Source organism: Heptranchias perlo, chromosome 25 (assembly GCF_035084215.1).
Source record: "Heptranchias perlo isolate sHepPer1 chromosome 25, sHepPer1.hap1, whole genome shotgun sequence".
In the NCBI taxonomy this organism is placed as follows: domain Eukaryota; kingdom Metazoa; phylum Chordata; class Chondrichthyes; order Hexanchiformes; family Hexanchidae; genus Heptranchias; species Heptranchias perlo.
Genome location: NC_090349.1, coordinates 42,426,474 through 42,442,161, shown reverse-complemented (window position 1 = coordinate 42,442,161; position 15,688 = coordinate 42,426,474). Strand labels below are relative to the sequence as shown.

The 15,688-nt window shown below is 39.6% G+C and overlaps 1 protein-coding gene across 20 annotated transcripts in view; it reads left to right on the top strand.

The window, feature by feature from the left end:
- The window catches only part of fbrsl1 (fibrosin-like 1), a 744,900-nt gene that overhangs the window by 716,772 nt on the left and 12,440 nt on the right, over nucleotides 1-15,688 (top strand). For 10 of the 20 annotated variants that reach the window (XM_068006148.1, XM_068006144.1, XM_068006153.1 and 7 more), the window contains 8 exons: nucleotides 23-258; nucleotides 1,783-1,833; nucleotides 3,426-3,521; nucleotides 6,140-6,211; nucleotides 8,647-8,679; nucleotides 10,260-10,301; nucleotides 12,610-12,681; nucleotides 13,126-13,261. In XM_068006148.1, the coding sequence (XP_067862249.1) occupies nucleotides 23-258; nucleotides 1,783-1,833; nucleotides 3,426-3,521; nucleotides 6,140-6,211; nucleotides 8,647-8,679; nucleotides 10,260-10,301; nucleotides 12,610-12,681; nucleotides 13,126-13,261 (738 nt within the window). The remainder of the gene's footprint in view (nucleotides 1-22; nucleotides 259-1,782; nucleotides 1,834-3,425; nucleotides 3,522-6,139; nucleotides 6,212-8,646; nucleotides 8,680-10,259; nucleotides 10,302-12,609; nucleotides 12,682-13,125; nucleotides 13,262-15,688) is intronic. The other 10 variants (XM_068006150.1, XM_068006162.1, XM_068006147.1 and 7 more) reach the window with 7 other exon arrangements.

Genomic DNA, 15,688 nt, shown 5'->3' with positions numbered 1-15,688 from the left:
GTGTTTCTTTTTTCTCTTCCAGAGCATGAACTGCTGAGGCAGGAGCTGAACAACCGTTTTTTGGTTCAGAGTTCCGACAGGGCGGGGTCGCTAGCCCCGCCACCATTCTTGAGAGCGGAGTTTCATCAGCATCAACACCAGCATCAGCACACTCATCAACACACACACCAGCACACGTTTGCTCCTTTCCCTGCGAGTCTGCCGACTCCACTCATATCGCCCATTGCACCACCTATGGTGCATACCCCAGGCAGAAAAGTGAGGATAAGTAGAGCATCTCTTGACTCCCCCTCTCCCCTTACAAATAAATATACCTTCAATCTCTTTTGCCATAGTGACCACGGGTTGGCTGAAGTGGTTTTTAAAAAGAAAAACACCAGTGGCACTTATTTTTCTATTCCGAACCTCCTGTGACCACTTTGACCATACAACCAATTAAAGCAGAAGGCCGCATGTCTGTATTGAGATGCTTTATGTACATTCTAGTACATCGGACTTCAAACTTTTGGCAGTGGCCATCAATTAATATTTAAAGAGAATAGTATCTTAAAACGTGTTTAATATTTGATGACTGTTAAGCTAATACTGTCCTGCTATTTTAAAATACTGCAAACTGACAGCAGTTGGAACAAGAGTTGTTTCAGAACTTGATAGTGCTTTAAAGTGTTGTGTGGTCAAAAGATGGCGACATGACGTATCCTTTCTAGCCCTTGGAACACATTTATTCTGTGCTTATTACAGTGTTGAGGGTTTAAATTTTAGTGCATTAAACTTTTTATTTATCAGTATAAAATAATTGAATATGACAAATATATGCTATGTGGGCATTGCGTACTAACAAAAAGTGAAATACCACAGTAGCTCAGTGTGGAAAAATAAAATATAAACATATCCACAGTGCTGTTTTTATACATATTCTTTCTGTGAATTGAGAACAATAGCATTCCTATAACTTTTGACACACAAACACTATTTTTGTAGCATAGTTAGAGTTGAGAATGTATGATTAAAATCACCTTATACCATATACCCACAGAATCTGGCTCATAAATACTCAGTTGACTATTGTTTCTTTACTCTGACTAGTGTTAAAAATAGTTTGTTCAATTTGTTCTGTTTTACAAATTAGCTCACCATAGGGCCTGTGTAAGCTGCATGCATTTCTATTTTCTTTTAAATACCATTTCCAAATTTACCAAAATATATATATTTTTAAAAGAGAAGCAGTTTAACTGCTTGTTGCAGAATGTGTTTTCAATATTTTTAATGCAAAAAAATGTACCATGTGGTCTAATTACGGTCATAAAGAAGTGTGTGTATAATCTACCTAGTGTATGTTTTTGTGATTAATATTGTTTATGCTGACTAAGTGGCAGACATCTGGTAATGGCTATAATTAATGAAATTATGCATGTGTTCTGTATACATAGTTATTATATTCAGCAGCAGCTGCCATGCCAAATGGCTGTGTGTGAAGACTTTCCATTTCTTAATGTCCCTTAATTGTTTAAAGATGAAATATGTAGAAGTAATTATTAAAAGCTGTTTATCGATTTTTCAAAAAAAAAAAGATTTGTAAGTAGTTCATGACAGGTTGAAAATGATTAGCAACTAATAATATTGATCAATCATTAGCGTATTTTGATTGTACAGTTATTACATGATGTTGATCAGAGGATGTGTTTCACTCATTTTGACGGCCTCAAAGCTTCACAATGACAGACTGACTTAATGTTGGGCAAAACAAAATCTGTAACAACTTGTTTTTCCTCTTCCTTTCAGTTTGAAAAGTATACACCAAAAATAGAAAATCCTTTCTATCGACATTCTAGTGTGAGTGTCCTCTGTTTCTCCAGAGCTCATTGCGCGTGTGCTTCAGCTTGCTCCCACGGTTTTTTAAATGTCATTTTGATCAAGCATCATTTCACATGTTAAATTTGGGATTTCCAACACATCTGCAGTTCATCACATTAGCTTCAATTTGTATTTCTAATAGAGACTGGCCAGATATAGAGTAGGTGATTTTGAACTTTATAGTGCATTCTGCCTTCACTTTGGACAGTCTCTCCCTTTGGGTTGCTAAAGCCATAGTTTAATTTCATAGCGCATCCAAGACCCGCTTATTTGATAGCTGAGGCATTCGCTTATGCATGCAGATTAAGCGGCTCTATGTTCATGCTAGTAGCTCTGGTGTAGTTTGAAAAATATTGCACGTTTAGAATACTTTCCCGTAGAATGCAGAAATAGATAGCTGTTCACTTATTTAGATTACAGGTACAACATCAATAAGGATGCAGCTGCCTTAAAACTATATTGATGCTGAATTGCAATTCTGTTTGCTAAAAATATTTCACTTTATTTGCCTTCACTGAAGGCAAACATATTGGGCAACTAGGGGACTGTTGCCTCAGACAGATGATGCAAGAGCACAGCAGTAATTTAATTTCCTAATACAAAAGGATAAGGCGTTGACCATTTAAGACTGAGATAAGGAATTTCTTCACTCAGTGGGTTGTGAATCTTTGGAATTCTCTACCTCAGAGGGCAATGGATCCTGAGTCATTGAGTATATTCAAGACTGAGATAGATAGCTTTTTGGACACAAGGGGAATCAAGGGATTTGGGGATCGGGCCAGAAAGTGGAGTTGAGGCCAAAGATCAGCCATGATCTTATTGAATGGCGGAGCAGGTTCGAGGGGCCGTATGGCCTGCTCCTGCTCCTATTTCTTATGTTCTTAAAAATTCATGTAAGGACTTGCACAACACCAGGTTATAGTCCAACAGTTTTATTTTAAATCACAAGCTTTCGGAGCTTACGTGATCGTGATCGTCTCCCAGCCGAGATGTGATAGGGGGCAGTTGGAAAGATTATCTGTAATCACCAGGCATTGTTCTCTGACTATATATGCTATGCGTTTTTAGAACCCTTCACTCACCTGACGAAGGAGGTAAGCTCCGAAAGCTTGTGATTTAAAATAAAACTGTTGGACTATAACCTGGTGTTGTGCAAGTCCTTACATTTGTCCACCCCAGTCCATCACCGGCATCTCCACATCTTAAAAATTCAGGGGAGGGAGGGGGGGAGTTAACTGACATCACCATGTCCTTTTCCAGTCGTCAGTGAAATTGGAAATGAAATGTTAGCTTCAGGAGAAAGACTTGTGAGTTGCACCCTTTAGATATTTGTTACATATAGTTGGACACTTCACCATATCCTATATCTGGTTAAGTGCCTGTTGTAAACATTACCTGATATAATACAATTTTTTGATGCCGGCAGAAGTATAACAGTCAGTTGTAAACAATTGATGTACATTTGTTCTTGAGTAGCTGAAATGCATCATTGCAGAGCTTGTGCTGGGCTTGTATGTGTCCTGTGCATTATATGATTGATTCTCACTTTGAATGTATCTTGTTGGTTTCAGTTCTTCCCACCATACGCACCAACAATGCCAGGAATGCCATCCATGATTCCACATTCAGGTCCCTTTGGGTCACTTCAGGGAGCATTTCAGCCTAAGGTATGCAAATCAGTTTTATAGATGCTAAAAATGACTATGTTATAGGATTGTTCTCTGGATGATGATGGCAGCACTGGAGACTGACAATGCCAGTTCTCGTTCTTTCCCACCCCTTCCTCAATTTTAGTATTAGCAAATTAAATGACGGTTGAGTGTGCAAAATTTGTCATCTGACTGAGATAACTATCCCCCTAACTGCCCAACAGTATTAAAGGAAAGTAGCAATGAATTGTAAATTTATAATTATCAAATAGTTTGTGAAGTTGAGATTTACTATATGCTTTCTGCATAACCTTTGCTAATAAATGGTTACTGTAAACCCACTGTGATTGATGTGGTTAACCTATGATTATACCAGGGATCAATAAGTACAGCATTTTCCAGGCATATAACTCAAGAAAAAAATGTATCTGTCAAAAGGAGACTGGTTTGATCTGCAAATTTCCACATAATTTACATGCCAACTTGAGTAGACGAGGAGGCCCCGAGGGTAAACTGCAGAAGGTTAATAATACTTGACCCATCTTTGGAGTCAAAAATCCTGTGGCTGATGCATTGTAATGGTAGGAACCATTTCAAACGAGCAAATTACCCTGTTCTGTAGAGCAGATGATTTTTTTGCCCTGAAGGCCTGACTTACGTGTGCTCATGCTGACTGAGCACAATGCCTTTCACTGGGCTGCCATGATCAGTCAGGGTTATTAAGTTTGCCTGGGTCGGCACTGCTGAGTGCTCCTCCATTTTTCAGACTGAAGCGTCTGTCACTGAGGTAGGGAGAGACAGATTACCTCAGTCAATTTCACTGTCTTCGCACTCCACTTTGCTGAGCTGGGAGCCAGTTAAAGGCATAACAGGTTATTCATTATCTGACTGTCGTAGTGTAGGCAAATGGCAATTTCATGGACAGACTTGTAGTACCCTTAGCTCAAGGTCACAGGAAGGAGAACAGAATGAAACTTAAAAATTTTTCAGCAACATATAATCAATTATGAAACAGTTTTAAAAATGTAACTTCCAACTATATGTCAGTAAATTTAAACCTCTTAGTGCAGTAAACACTTTGCAGTCTGCAGAATGAGCACTGTTAACTCTTACATATATATATATACATATATATATTTATTATGTATGTAAAGAATAGTAATGAATACCTGTGAGTGGAGTGCAGGACAGTAACTCAATCAAGAACTTAAATTACATCATAACAAAAATAATTCTACTGCAGTTCATGAATGTTCGCTAGATAGATTCTAAGAAACTCTTTGCAATCTGTTCACATAAATATTTTTATTGGGTGCAACATTTTAATATTTTAGTTTTTGTGAAAGTTCCTGGTTTCTTGTCATTTTCAGGAGCATTCAAGCCTCAGTGCAAAGGAAAATGTCAATCAAGGAAAGGTACCTCTGCAGGTTTATCAGAATATAACTTACAGGAAAATTCCAAACTTAGAATATAAGTTGTGATTCCATATGGAGATTTTATATAGAAATAAAGTGCTGATTTGATAAAACCTTTCATAGTTGTTTCTTGGCCAGAGCCAAACCAGACAGCTGTTCGTATGGTTCATGAACTCAATTTGTTGAAGAAATTAATTGAGGCCTGTGCACTCAAAAGGTCGTACATGCCTGAAACTTCACATAACGGCCTTCAGAATTGTGGTGTGAACACCCTTAAACCAATTGCACAATAGCAGTTCAAACCTCAAAAGTAAAAGCCTGTGCTAAACAATCACTTTTATAACTTGAGTATTTTGCATATACTGATAAAGAAAGAGTGACTTGCATTTATATAGCGCCTTTCACAACCTCAGGATGTCCCAAAGTGCTTTACAGCCAATTAAATACTTTTGAAGTGTAGTCATTGTTGAAATATTGTGGTTTCTGTTAGCACAGTTTCTGTGAAACTAAGTTCAGTCAACACCTGTGTGTGGCAGTGTAGCGAAGTGTAACTTTGATAATGCATAAATTAAAATTTGATATGTACCTTCAACTAAAGTCTTTAAGGAGCATTATTTGAAATGGCAGATATAGCTGTTAGTCCCGTTTTGACAATTTAATCATGAATATCCTAATTTTAAAGGTATTAGCAATGTTGACCATCTCAATATTAGCATTTTTTTCATGTAATATTGAAATCACAAACTATGAAATTGTTTTTGGGGGGTGGATGGGGATTGTATCCATTTTCCTCCACCAATTGAGCTCCTACATACCATTCTGTGACCTGGAGATCAGATGGCAGCTAACTCCTCTCCATACACCATTGTCACCATCCATGGTGGGGAAGTGGCTGGCTTCAGCACTCGGCCCATAGGCACAACCAAAATTAAGAACTTTCTATGTAAGGAATCACAGGTGCAGAACTGTGCCCTGCTGCACCTCCTGATATATATTTTGAAGTTCACAGTAATCATCTCAGAAACTAATATCTTTGTACTTGTTACAAATAATGGCTACAGAAAGCATTCTCTACACTGAAATATTAATGTCATTTTTCAGAAATTCAGAATTTTTTAGGCCCGGTGGCTTCTCCATGCTCTGGGGCCTTTTTATTGCAGTGCAATAATTTCAGTGGGCCAAAGCAGTTATTAATGATATGAATGTGGTGTCTTTCCCCAGACTTCCAATCCAATTGATGTAGCAAGCAGACAAGGAGCAGTTCCTCACACTCTACTTCAGAAGGACCCCAGGGTAAATGAACTAATAACCTTCGACCCTGAAATCTTCGGCCATGATTGCATTACATACATGTTAAATTTTCACTATGTTGCAGTTATATTGCACAGGACCCAAATTGCTTATACGGCCAAGTAAATTTCTAACTTGCCCCACAACTTTGTTCTTGACTGCTTACGAAGATGCCTATTTCACAGAATCAGTGAGGATCTCACTGTTGACACAATTCCAAGCTAAGCTTTATTGTTACGTGCCCCGTGAGCTTGTTCAATCTGTCATCACCATTCATATCATCTTTGTGGCATTTTTTGTCAAAAATTTCTTCCTTGAAAGATAGCATCTTGGCAACAGTGTTTGAGAAGACCAAGCAGCCAGAACCAGCCAATGGGTTGAAATCCAGAAGCAAGGCCAAGCTTAATCGTCAAATCTATTAAACATTTGTTTATTAACCCTTTATCTGACTTCGATCCTTAAAAATCCTGATTACTTCCTGATGATAGCAATGACTACATCATCTTTGCATCCATATTGTTAGTTAACAAAGCAATGTTAGTAGATAGGACTTCACATTTAGTTTTCATGGCTATTTAGTACCCTATTTATATTTACAGAACTAGTTCCATTACAGTATGATCCAGGTCCCTGAATTTGTCCCATTTATATTGCGGTGTGGATTCAGCAACAGCAGATAACTATGCAAGTGCAAGGTTCAGACATGCGCAGATAGAGTAAAGTCATGACTGCCAGTTTGGTCCGGATCTGCCCAATATTAGGGAAAGGTCAGTGCAGACCAGCAATGTATATATCACATGAGATATAAATCCACCCATGGGTCGAACCAAAATGGCAGCTGTGAATGATGTGCCAACGATGGGCAATATCTTTATTTACAACAGGCACCCAAGAAAGCCCCTCCGGATGGAAGTCTTGCTGCTTTCAACATAGCTTTGTTTACAGGATTGCCTCTGGTGCCTTTTCTGCATTGAGTAAACATTTAGTGAAATACTGTATTCCAGGTCATTTGTTTGGGTTATCCAATATTAAACCACACCTGGAAATATCAGGATTTGAAAATGAATGTCTACAAAATGATACAATTAACAGCTTTTGAGCTTTGCTACTCATCAGCTATATTAAGCAGTGACCTTTAATAGCTTTGCAATTTCTTATGTTTCGATCTTGATAAATTGCAATTCTTTGAGCCATTATTTTTGACCTAGTTTTGTCAGAGTAAGCTTTCATGCCCAGAGGGATGCTGATAAACTGAGAGGAACGTAAAGGAAAGGACTTGCACTTTTCACAACCTCAGCACGTCCCAAAGCTTTATAGTCAGTGAAGTACTTTTGAAGTGTAGTCACTGTTATAATGTAGGGAAACATAATTTAGGCAAAAAAAGACTGTCATGAATAAGAAGGGCACTGATGTTTCCTTTCACTGCATGGGGAAAACCAGTGGGAGTGTTCAGTCTTTTTGATTCTTGAGTAAATGCAGAGTTGATTTCAGTACATTTGAAAGGCCATTTTTATTCTGGAAAATGTGGACTGCAAAAATGGTTTATGTAGTTGGATTCCGATGGGGACATAAAGTATTATTGCCAAAAGTATTGAGTAAAAGCTTTCGGAATGCTGATTGTTGTAGGTGTTCCTTTTCCCATTTTAAAGTTTTTAATCTTTTAAAACATTTGAAGTAACATGGAAGTCCAGGTACAACTTGCACTTCTTCTGGCCCAGGGAGTGAAAGAAACTAGAGACTATAACTATTTGTAGTACCTAACACTGAAATCTTCTAGTATCTACAACTGCTGAGTCCTCAGCTAGTGCAGTAGCTGAGATGCCTTGTTGCAGAAAGCTGGTATATTTTTAGCACAAAGTATACCAACTTTCAACCAAATGAAAGGCGAAATTTAGTTCAAAATCCATGGTGACAAGCTAGCTCAAAATAAGTCAGGATGATTAAATGATACCAATGATAAAAACATCTTGAGCACAAAATTTGTTCAGAGCTCATATTTCAGAAAAGTCACTGTAATATAGATATGGTGAACCATAATCAATAGCAGCATTGCACCATATATTTTGGCTGATGATGAATATTAGCTGTGACACACAGCCAACATAGATAATGTGTTGTGTATTAGTTTAGCTTCTTTGAGAAAATGTTTGCATTACTTCACTATCTGTAAATGCTTTTACAAAGAATAATTTATCCTTTTACTGATGGTGACATGAGTATTTGATTTGTATCTGATGTTTTTTAAAAAATGAATTCCATGTATCCCAAGAATCCTTTGAATTACCACAGAGAGTGATTACGTTTGGGTGAATTTAATGCATTAGACACTGACAGCAGTCTTATTAGTTTAACCAATATGGTTTTTATATTGTCAGTTCCCATTAATATTTTGCTTCTATCAATATAATTGTATAACCTTTCTGTCTCTTCTTTTCCAGCAGTTGTCAGACCCTTACAGACAGTCAATAAGAGTAAGTGAGATCTACTTTTTTAATGGTTTATCATTTTATAAAACCATTTCAGTCATTTTAAGTTGCAGCATGTTTTTATTCCAAAACATCTTGTTTATAATGGAATCTATAAAAGGATATACGTTGCAAGTCACGTTATTTTCCTGCATTGATTATAATTTATATTTTTAATACCCGTTTAGCCATAGGCTGCTCAAACTGCCTACTGCTACTTTCGATTTTTGGCAGGATCCCACTGAATTACTTGATTCTCATGGTTCATGTCAGTGATATATTTCTGCTCTGACATGTTGGTGTGTGGATGTTGATGCACCCGATTCTCCATTTCAATCTTGTGGTCCAGAAGAAACAGGGCAAGAAGACTTATTTTCTTTTCCTTTTGTGGGAGAAAGGTCTGGGTGCGATACCCAAGGCTGTGCTCCATAGCTGAACAGCATTTTCAGATGCTTGGGCATGATTTTTGACACCTTTCCTTTCACGTTGGGCAAGTGTCTAATTAGATACCACCTCAGGGGAATTGTGTGTGATGTTGGAAAATTTTAAAGGAAAAGAGTCAATTATTTTAGAAATGAAGAGGCATTTTTTTTAATTGAATTGATTTTGTAGATGTCCTGCATTGATGAATTCAGTCGTCATAGTTCCAATTGGCCGGACATGAACTTAGGACAAATTCTGAAGTATGGAAATCATCTTGATTCATTTACTTTTAAAACATCAAATTTTGCAGACCATAGTGTTTCTAATTCAGTCACCAGTATAAGGAAATTACACATTTACTCATTTAAGGACATTGTAAAGCAACGGCAGGCAGGGACACTGCTGTTCTTTGAAAACTGTGATGAAATTTCAATAAAATTAAAGATTTCTATAATCAAATGACTATGTTTGCTCTTGCGGGTTGTGAGATTGTAAAGATGTATGCAGTTGCGTGCATATTATTTTGGAGACTTCATTGAGTATTTTGGGATAAGTTAACATGGTGGTGGCTCCCCTCCTAAGAGCTCTAAATGAATAAGCATGGCATGTGCGTTTACAATTAAAATTATTACAGAATGTTCAAGATGCTTAGATTCATGATTCTCTGCCATCTGGCTTGTGGCATAGTTCCAACCAACCAAATTATATGGGAGCTTTTAGTGAACCTGCCCTAGCTCCTTCCTGTGGTCTATATAGGGCTCCATCTTCAGGTCTTTCTTGCTTGTTATCATCAATTGAAAGTTTGTTGTGGTCACCCACACATCAAAATAGTTTATTTCTATAGTGGTACATCCATTGTGAATGCAACCTTTCTTTGAAACATGTTGAAGTTCCTTCGCTTTCTGGCAACTTAAGATCGCAAATAATGGAGTTAACGCAAAGTTCTGGCTTCAAAAATCAGTGTGAGCTCCAGCAAGGCTTTCTGTCTTCCCACTGAACACTTCTTTGCAGTCTGCAAGTTCTTTAACCAGATCCATGGAAGGCCATGGGAAAAGCTTATGGATCAGATTGTTTTTTTAAAAAAAAAGATCGACATCTATTTTTGACAGGGTTTCATCCATGAAGAGTTCAGTGTTTCATTTGTGTTTACTGTTTTCTTCCAGCTCCCACTCAAAAGGGTAAATCTACCTCAAAAACCACTGGGCGTAAGTATAATTTGAGTAAAAGTATTAGTTCAGACCCTAGCACACCTGGAGATGAATCTTTCCCAGGGCTTCAGTTTCATAGAAGCCTGGTTCAAGGCTGACCTGGAAATATTCTGCCTCTTTGAAGAACATTTTCTGGAAATCCATTAGCAAATAACATCCTTCACTGCCAGAAACACACAATTGGCTGGATTCAATAGCTGGACCTGGAGATTGGTGGCACCAACCATTTCTGTGGTCCAACACATCAGGCTCTTTGTGAAACTTCCAAATGAGCCCGCTAGCTCTTTGGTTACCTGAGCATCTAATTCATCTCCCCTTCCCCTTAGAATTGCCAGAGAGTTAAGGATAGAAGCCCAGAATATATGTGGTTACAACCACTATTATCTTCTCTATTCTTAATCTTGACCAGTTCCCGAATTACTCCCTATTCAGTCAAGGAAGCCCAGTTATCCTGCTGAACTCTACTTCTTGCATTATCCTCAAAATATACTCTTCCCCCAACTATTTTTCTTTTTTGTGGGTCAACGTGGGAAGAGAGTTGGTTCACAGTGCTGTGCTTCTCTGACTGGCTTGGGAGCATGATTGGGCCATCGTCGAGAAAGGTGTGTGATTTCTTCCTTTCTCTCTCTTCTCTTCCCCTCCACCTTCCTAGAAAGGGAAGCAGATTGTAATAGCAACAGATTGGCAGGCTCTCTAACTCATTGAGTTCGAAAGTAATTGGGCATTCTCTAGGCAGACAACACCACAATAGTGATGTTTATCAGCAGGGATGTTCAAATTTCTTCAACCACCATAAAATTTGTTCATGGTGCTAGGCACAGAATGCTTTCCTAATGGTCTAACATTATCCAGTGCCTTCTGAGTAAGAACTTGGTGTGCCCTCACCAGTGTTCCTGTCACCATTGTGTGTGTGTGTGGCGGGAAAGCAAAATGCTTGATTCCTGCTTGTGAGTAGTAAGTAGTCTTGCACAATTGTTTGTGTCCTTTTGAGCCTATTTCCCTATTCAAGTTAATGCTGGTCTGGAAATAATGACACTGATGGCTTTGGTCTCGGTCAGAGAGATAGCTCAGTTGCTTACTTTAATGACTTGACTGCCTTATCTAGGATAAACACGTTCTCAGACCTCATCTTAATTTCATGCCAGACCTGGTATCCAAATATCATTGGGCTCAGGAGATAATCATTCTGTAATTCTATGCCCTCAAGTATGAAGGAGAACTTAGATTCTACCTTATGGATGCACCGATAACAGTCTGCTGCTGTACACATAGGAAATCCAGTCAACTGTGAAGACGAAACATTGGGTCAGTTTATCAGAAAGCAAGGAATGGCTAAGTGGATTGTGGAATATATCCAAACTAGTATCGAGAGATTGTCCTCCATTCCATCCCAAAATAATAATTCACCACCCTGGGAAAGATTAAAGGTCATTCAAGGAGAACTGTAGCCCAAATATGGGTAACTTTATGGCTGCAAGGCAGCCACAAGGAGTAATCTACATATAAATATTGCCTTTTGGACCTACGGCATGTAGTTTGACGGTCATTTTGGCTTCTGCTGTAGCTCCCAGGCAAACAGATCCTTCCTGCTTTTTTTTTTAAAAAAAGGACATGTGTGAAAGAATGAGCTGTGGCATGTGGAGAAGAAAGTGAAGACCGGTAGATTGCTCGCCATAGGTGCAGTAATTCTCATTCTTCAAATTAAGTTCTCCTTTACATACCAAAATCTCCATTGCTTGCATTGAGGAAGGATGCTTTTTGATTGCTTGTCTTCCACAATGAGAAAAGGAACCTAAACTCTTCCAGTAAATGAAGGACAGAGGATGTACTTTAACAGTTTCTAATTCAGCTGAAATGCAAATTGTTATGGTTTCTTCAAAGCAAAAGTAGCACTTTCATAAAATCAAAGCCGCTTTTTCATCCATATGTGTCATTCTGGCATCCCACTCCCAAATATGGGAGCAGTAAGCCAGTCCAAATATAACGTGCAAGGCGCATTCTATCTCGGGATTACATATTTTTGTTCTAGTCTACGTTCGTCTGCATATTTGTCTACTTATAACCAGCTCTTGCCGTATAGTTGAAAAAGGTTTCTGTGTTCATGCTCTCTCAGCTCACCTGTGTCAAATATTTGCTTCAAGCTTCACAACGTACATATTTGGCTATGGTCCGTTTAGAATTTTTTTTTTGCTTGCTATTTTATGCGGGTGCTTTGCATTCTATTTCAGTAGGCCTCTAGATTTGCATGTTTTCAGTACTGTGGGTTGAACTGTGCTAAGGTGTATCGTGACTTTGTGTCTTACAGAAGCCTGGGAAATGGTGTGCCGTTCATGTGCAGATTGCCTGGCAAATCTACCATCACCAGCAAAAATTAAAGGTATTGGAAAGACAAGCCTTCACCTTTTTCCAGGATTGGCAAATTTTTAATTCTTTTCTCCCTATATATATTTTTTAGATATCAGTTTAAGTGAGGATGTGTTAAATAGTCAATATTAAAATCTGCTACATGTGTTAGAGCAGTGAAATTTTGGCAATGTATGCAACCAGTTTATGCTAACCCCCTAACTACTATGAATGACCATTGCTTTTAAGCAATTCTGTCCGAAATTCTTTGCCGGGAATTCTCTTGGAGATTCTCAAGACTGGCGGAAGATCAACAGAAACCCCATTTACGCTGTGTAAATGGGGTTGCTGCCAAATTTATCTCTGTTTTAAAAGCTCAGAGAGTATCCTAAGCAAATTTTTATTGTGGAATAATTATTACTTTTTGTGCACTGTTATTTTAATGCATAATTTTAGAGATGTTTATTTTGCTTTAAAGCAACAAATGCCACTGGACCATCACAAACTCGAAATAGGGGGAAAACTGGACCTGTTTAGTCGACCACCTGCACCTGGAATGTTCCCAGGATTCTCATACCCACATGACCTTGCCAGGCCCCTCTTCTCAACATCAGGTATGTCAGCTGATGTGGAATGGTTAATTCCCTTTTTTTTGCTTATATTTCATTATATTTTCACCCATTGGTGGCCTCTCACACTGTGTAACCTGGGATCCAAGACAATGGGTAAGTGCAGTCATCTTTGTCACTTCTGCCAGTGGAGGAGTGGCAAATTTCAACCTAAAGGAGGCCTTTGGATTTTTCACTGCTCCCATTAGTAAAGCACCTGCTGAATTCATTGCCTGACTACGAATCTGAGATCAGCAACTTATCTGTGGGAAGCCTTGCTTGTTAAATGTCAGCTGAATGTTTCATCCAAACTAGGTGATTCATCCTGTGGCGTTTACCCGGTGTTTGAGGCTCCCATCACGTCCCTGTGGTCCTGGGTTAAAGTTCCACCTGTGCTTGATGCTCTAATTCACTCCAACCATGCTTGTAATCATCTTCATTAGTTCTTGGCTCAGCCACTCGGCAAGGGAGATTGCAATCCAAACTTTCAAATTTTTCTCTGATCTTGTTAGTGGCAGTGTTGCATTACATATATTAATCAATTGTAAACAATTTTACAACACCAAGTTATAGTCCAGCAATTTTATTTTAAATTCACAAGCTTTCGGAGATTTTCTCCTTCCTCAGGCAAATGTTTCAAGAGCTCCTTGAAGCCTACGCATTTATACATATTGAACAATACATGGTGTTTACAGACTGCCCCTGCAACTGCCCGTTGCCAAGGCAATCACCGTGTTCAGACAGAGAGGTGTCACCTGCAGAACCCCCGAATACACATTCAACAAAAAAACAAACAGGGAAAAAAAACAGAGAAAAAAAAACACAGAGAGAGGCAGAAACATCCGGAAGGCAGAGAGAGCCAGCAAATGACCCATTATATTAAAAACAGATAACATTTGTTCGCTGGTGGGGTAACGTGTAGCGTGACATGAACCCAAGATCCCGGTTGAGGCCGTCCTCATGGGTGCGGAACTTGGCTATCAATTTCTGCTCGACGATTTTGCGTTGTCGTGTGTCTCGAAGGCCGCCTTGGAGTACGCTTACCCGAAGGTCGGTGGATGAATGTCCATGACTGCTGAAGTGTTCCCCGACTGGGAGGGAACCCTCCTGTTTGGCGATTGTTGCGCGGTGTCCGTTCATCCGTTGTCGCAGCGTCTGCATGGTCTCGCCAATGTACCATGCTCTGGGGCATCCTTTCCTGCAACGTATGAGGTAGACAACGTTGGCCGAGTCACAGGAGTATGAACCATGCACCTGGTGGGTGGTGTCATCTCGTGTGATGGTGGTATCTGTGTCGATGATCTGGCATGTCTTGCAGAGGTTACCGTGGCAGGGTTGTGTGGCGTCGTGGACGCTGTTCTCTTGAAAGCTAGGTAGTTTGCTGCGAACGATGGTCTGTTTGAGGTTGGGTGGCTGTTTAAAGGCGAGTAGTGGAGGTGTGGGGATCGCCATAGCGAGGTGTTTGTCCTCATTGATGACATGTTGAAGGCTGCGGAGAACATGGCGTAGTTTCTCCGCTCCGGGGAAGTACTGGACGACAAAGGGTACTCTGTTGGTTGCGTCCCGTGTTAGTCTCCTGAGGAGGTCTATGCGATTTTTTGCTGTGGCCCGTCGGAACTGTCGATCGATGAGTCGAGCGTCATATTCCGTTCTTACTAGGGCGTCTTTCAGCGTCTGTAGGTGTCCATCGCGTTCCTCCTCGTCTGAGCAGACCCTGTGTATTCGCAGGGCCTGTCCATAGGGGATGGCCTCTTTGACGTGGTTAGGGTGGAAGCTGGAAAAGTGGAGCATCGTGAGGTTGTCCGTGGGCTTGCGGTAGAGTGAGGTGCTGAGGTGCCCGTCTTTGATGGAGATTCGTGTGTCCAAGAAAGAAACTGATTCTGAGGAGTAGTCCATGGTGAGCTTGATGGTGGGATGGAACTTGTTGATGTTATCGTGTAGTCTCTTTAGTGATTCCATATATTAATCACACCTGGGTCCGAATTAAATTGTTAAAATCAACATTAAAATAGTGTGTCTAGATTAAAGCTGATGTTCTTAATTTAAAAAAATAATGAGTTGGCCTTACTCCAATAGTATGTCTTGGATTTTGATGGCTGCCACCTTATACAAACTGTCAACATCTAGAACTCCACCACCTGCACTAGGTTCCGCTTACCTGTCGCCCCATCCCCTAACACATTGAGTTCAAAATCCTCTTCCTCATTTACCTGAATAACCCAAATCCCTGCATAGCCCTGCCCCATCCAACCTCTGCAACCTCCTTCAGCACTGTGGTCTTCAGACTCTGACCTCTTGTGCATCCCAACCCCCTCCGCTCAAACATCAGTGACAGCCTTCTGCTGTTTCAGCCCTACTCTCCTGAACTTCCTAACTCCCTCTATTTTGCTAGTTCTCACTACTTTCAATCATCTCTCCTAATGTTTCTATTAC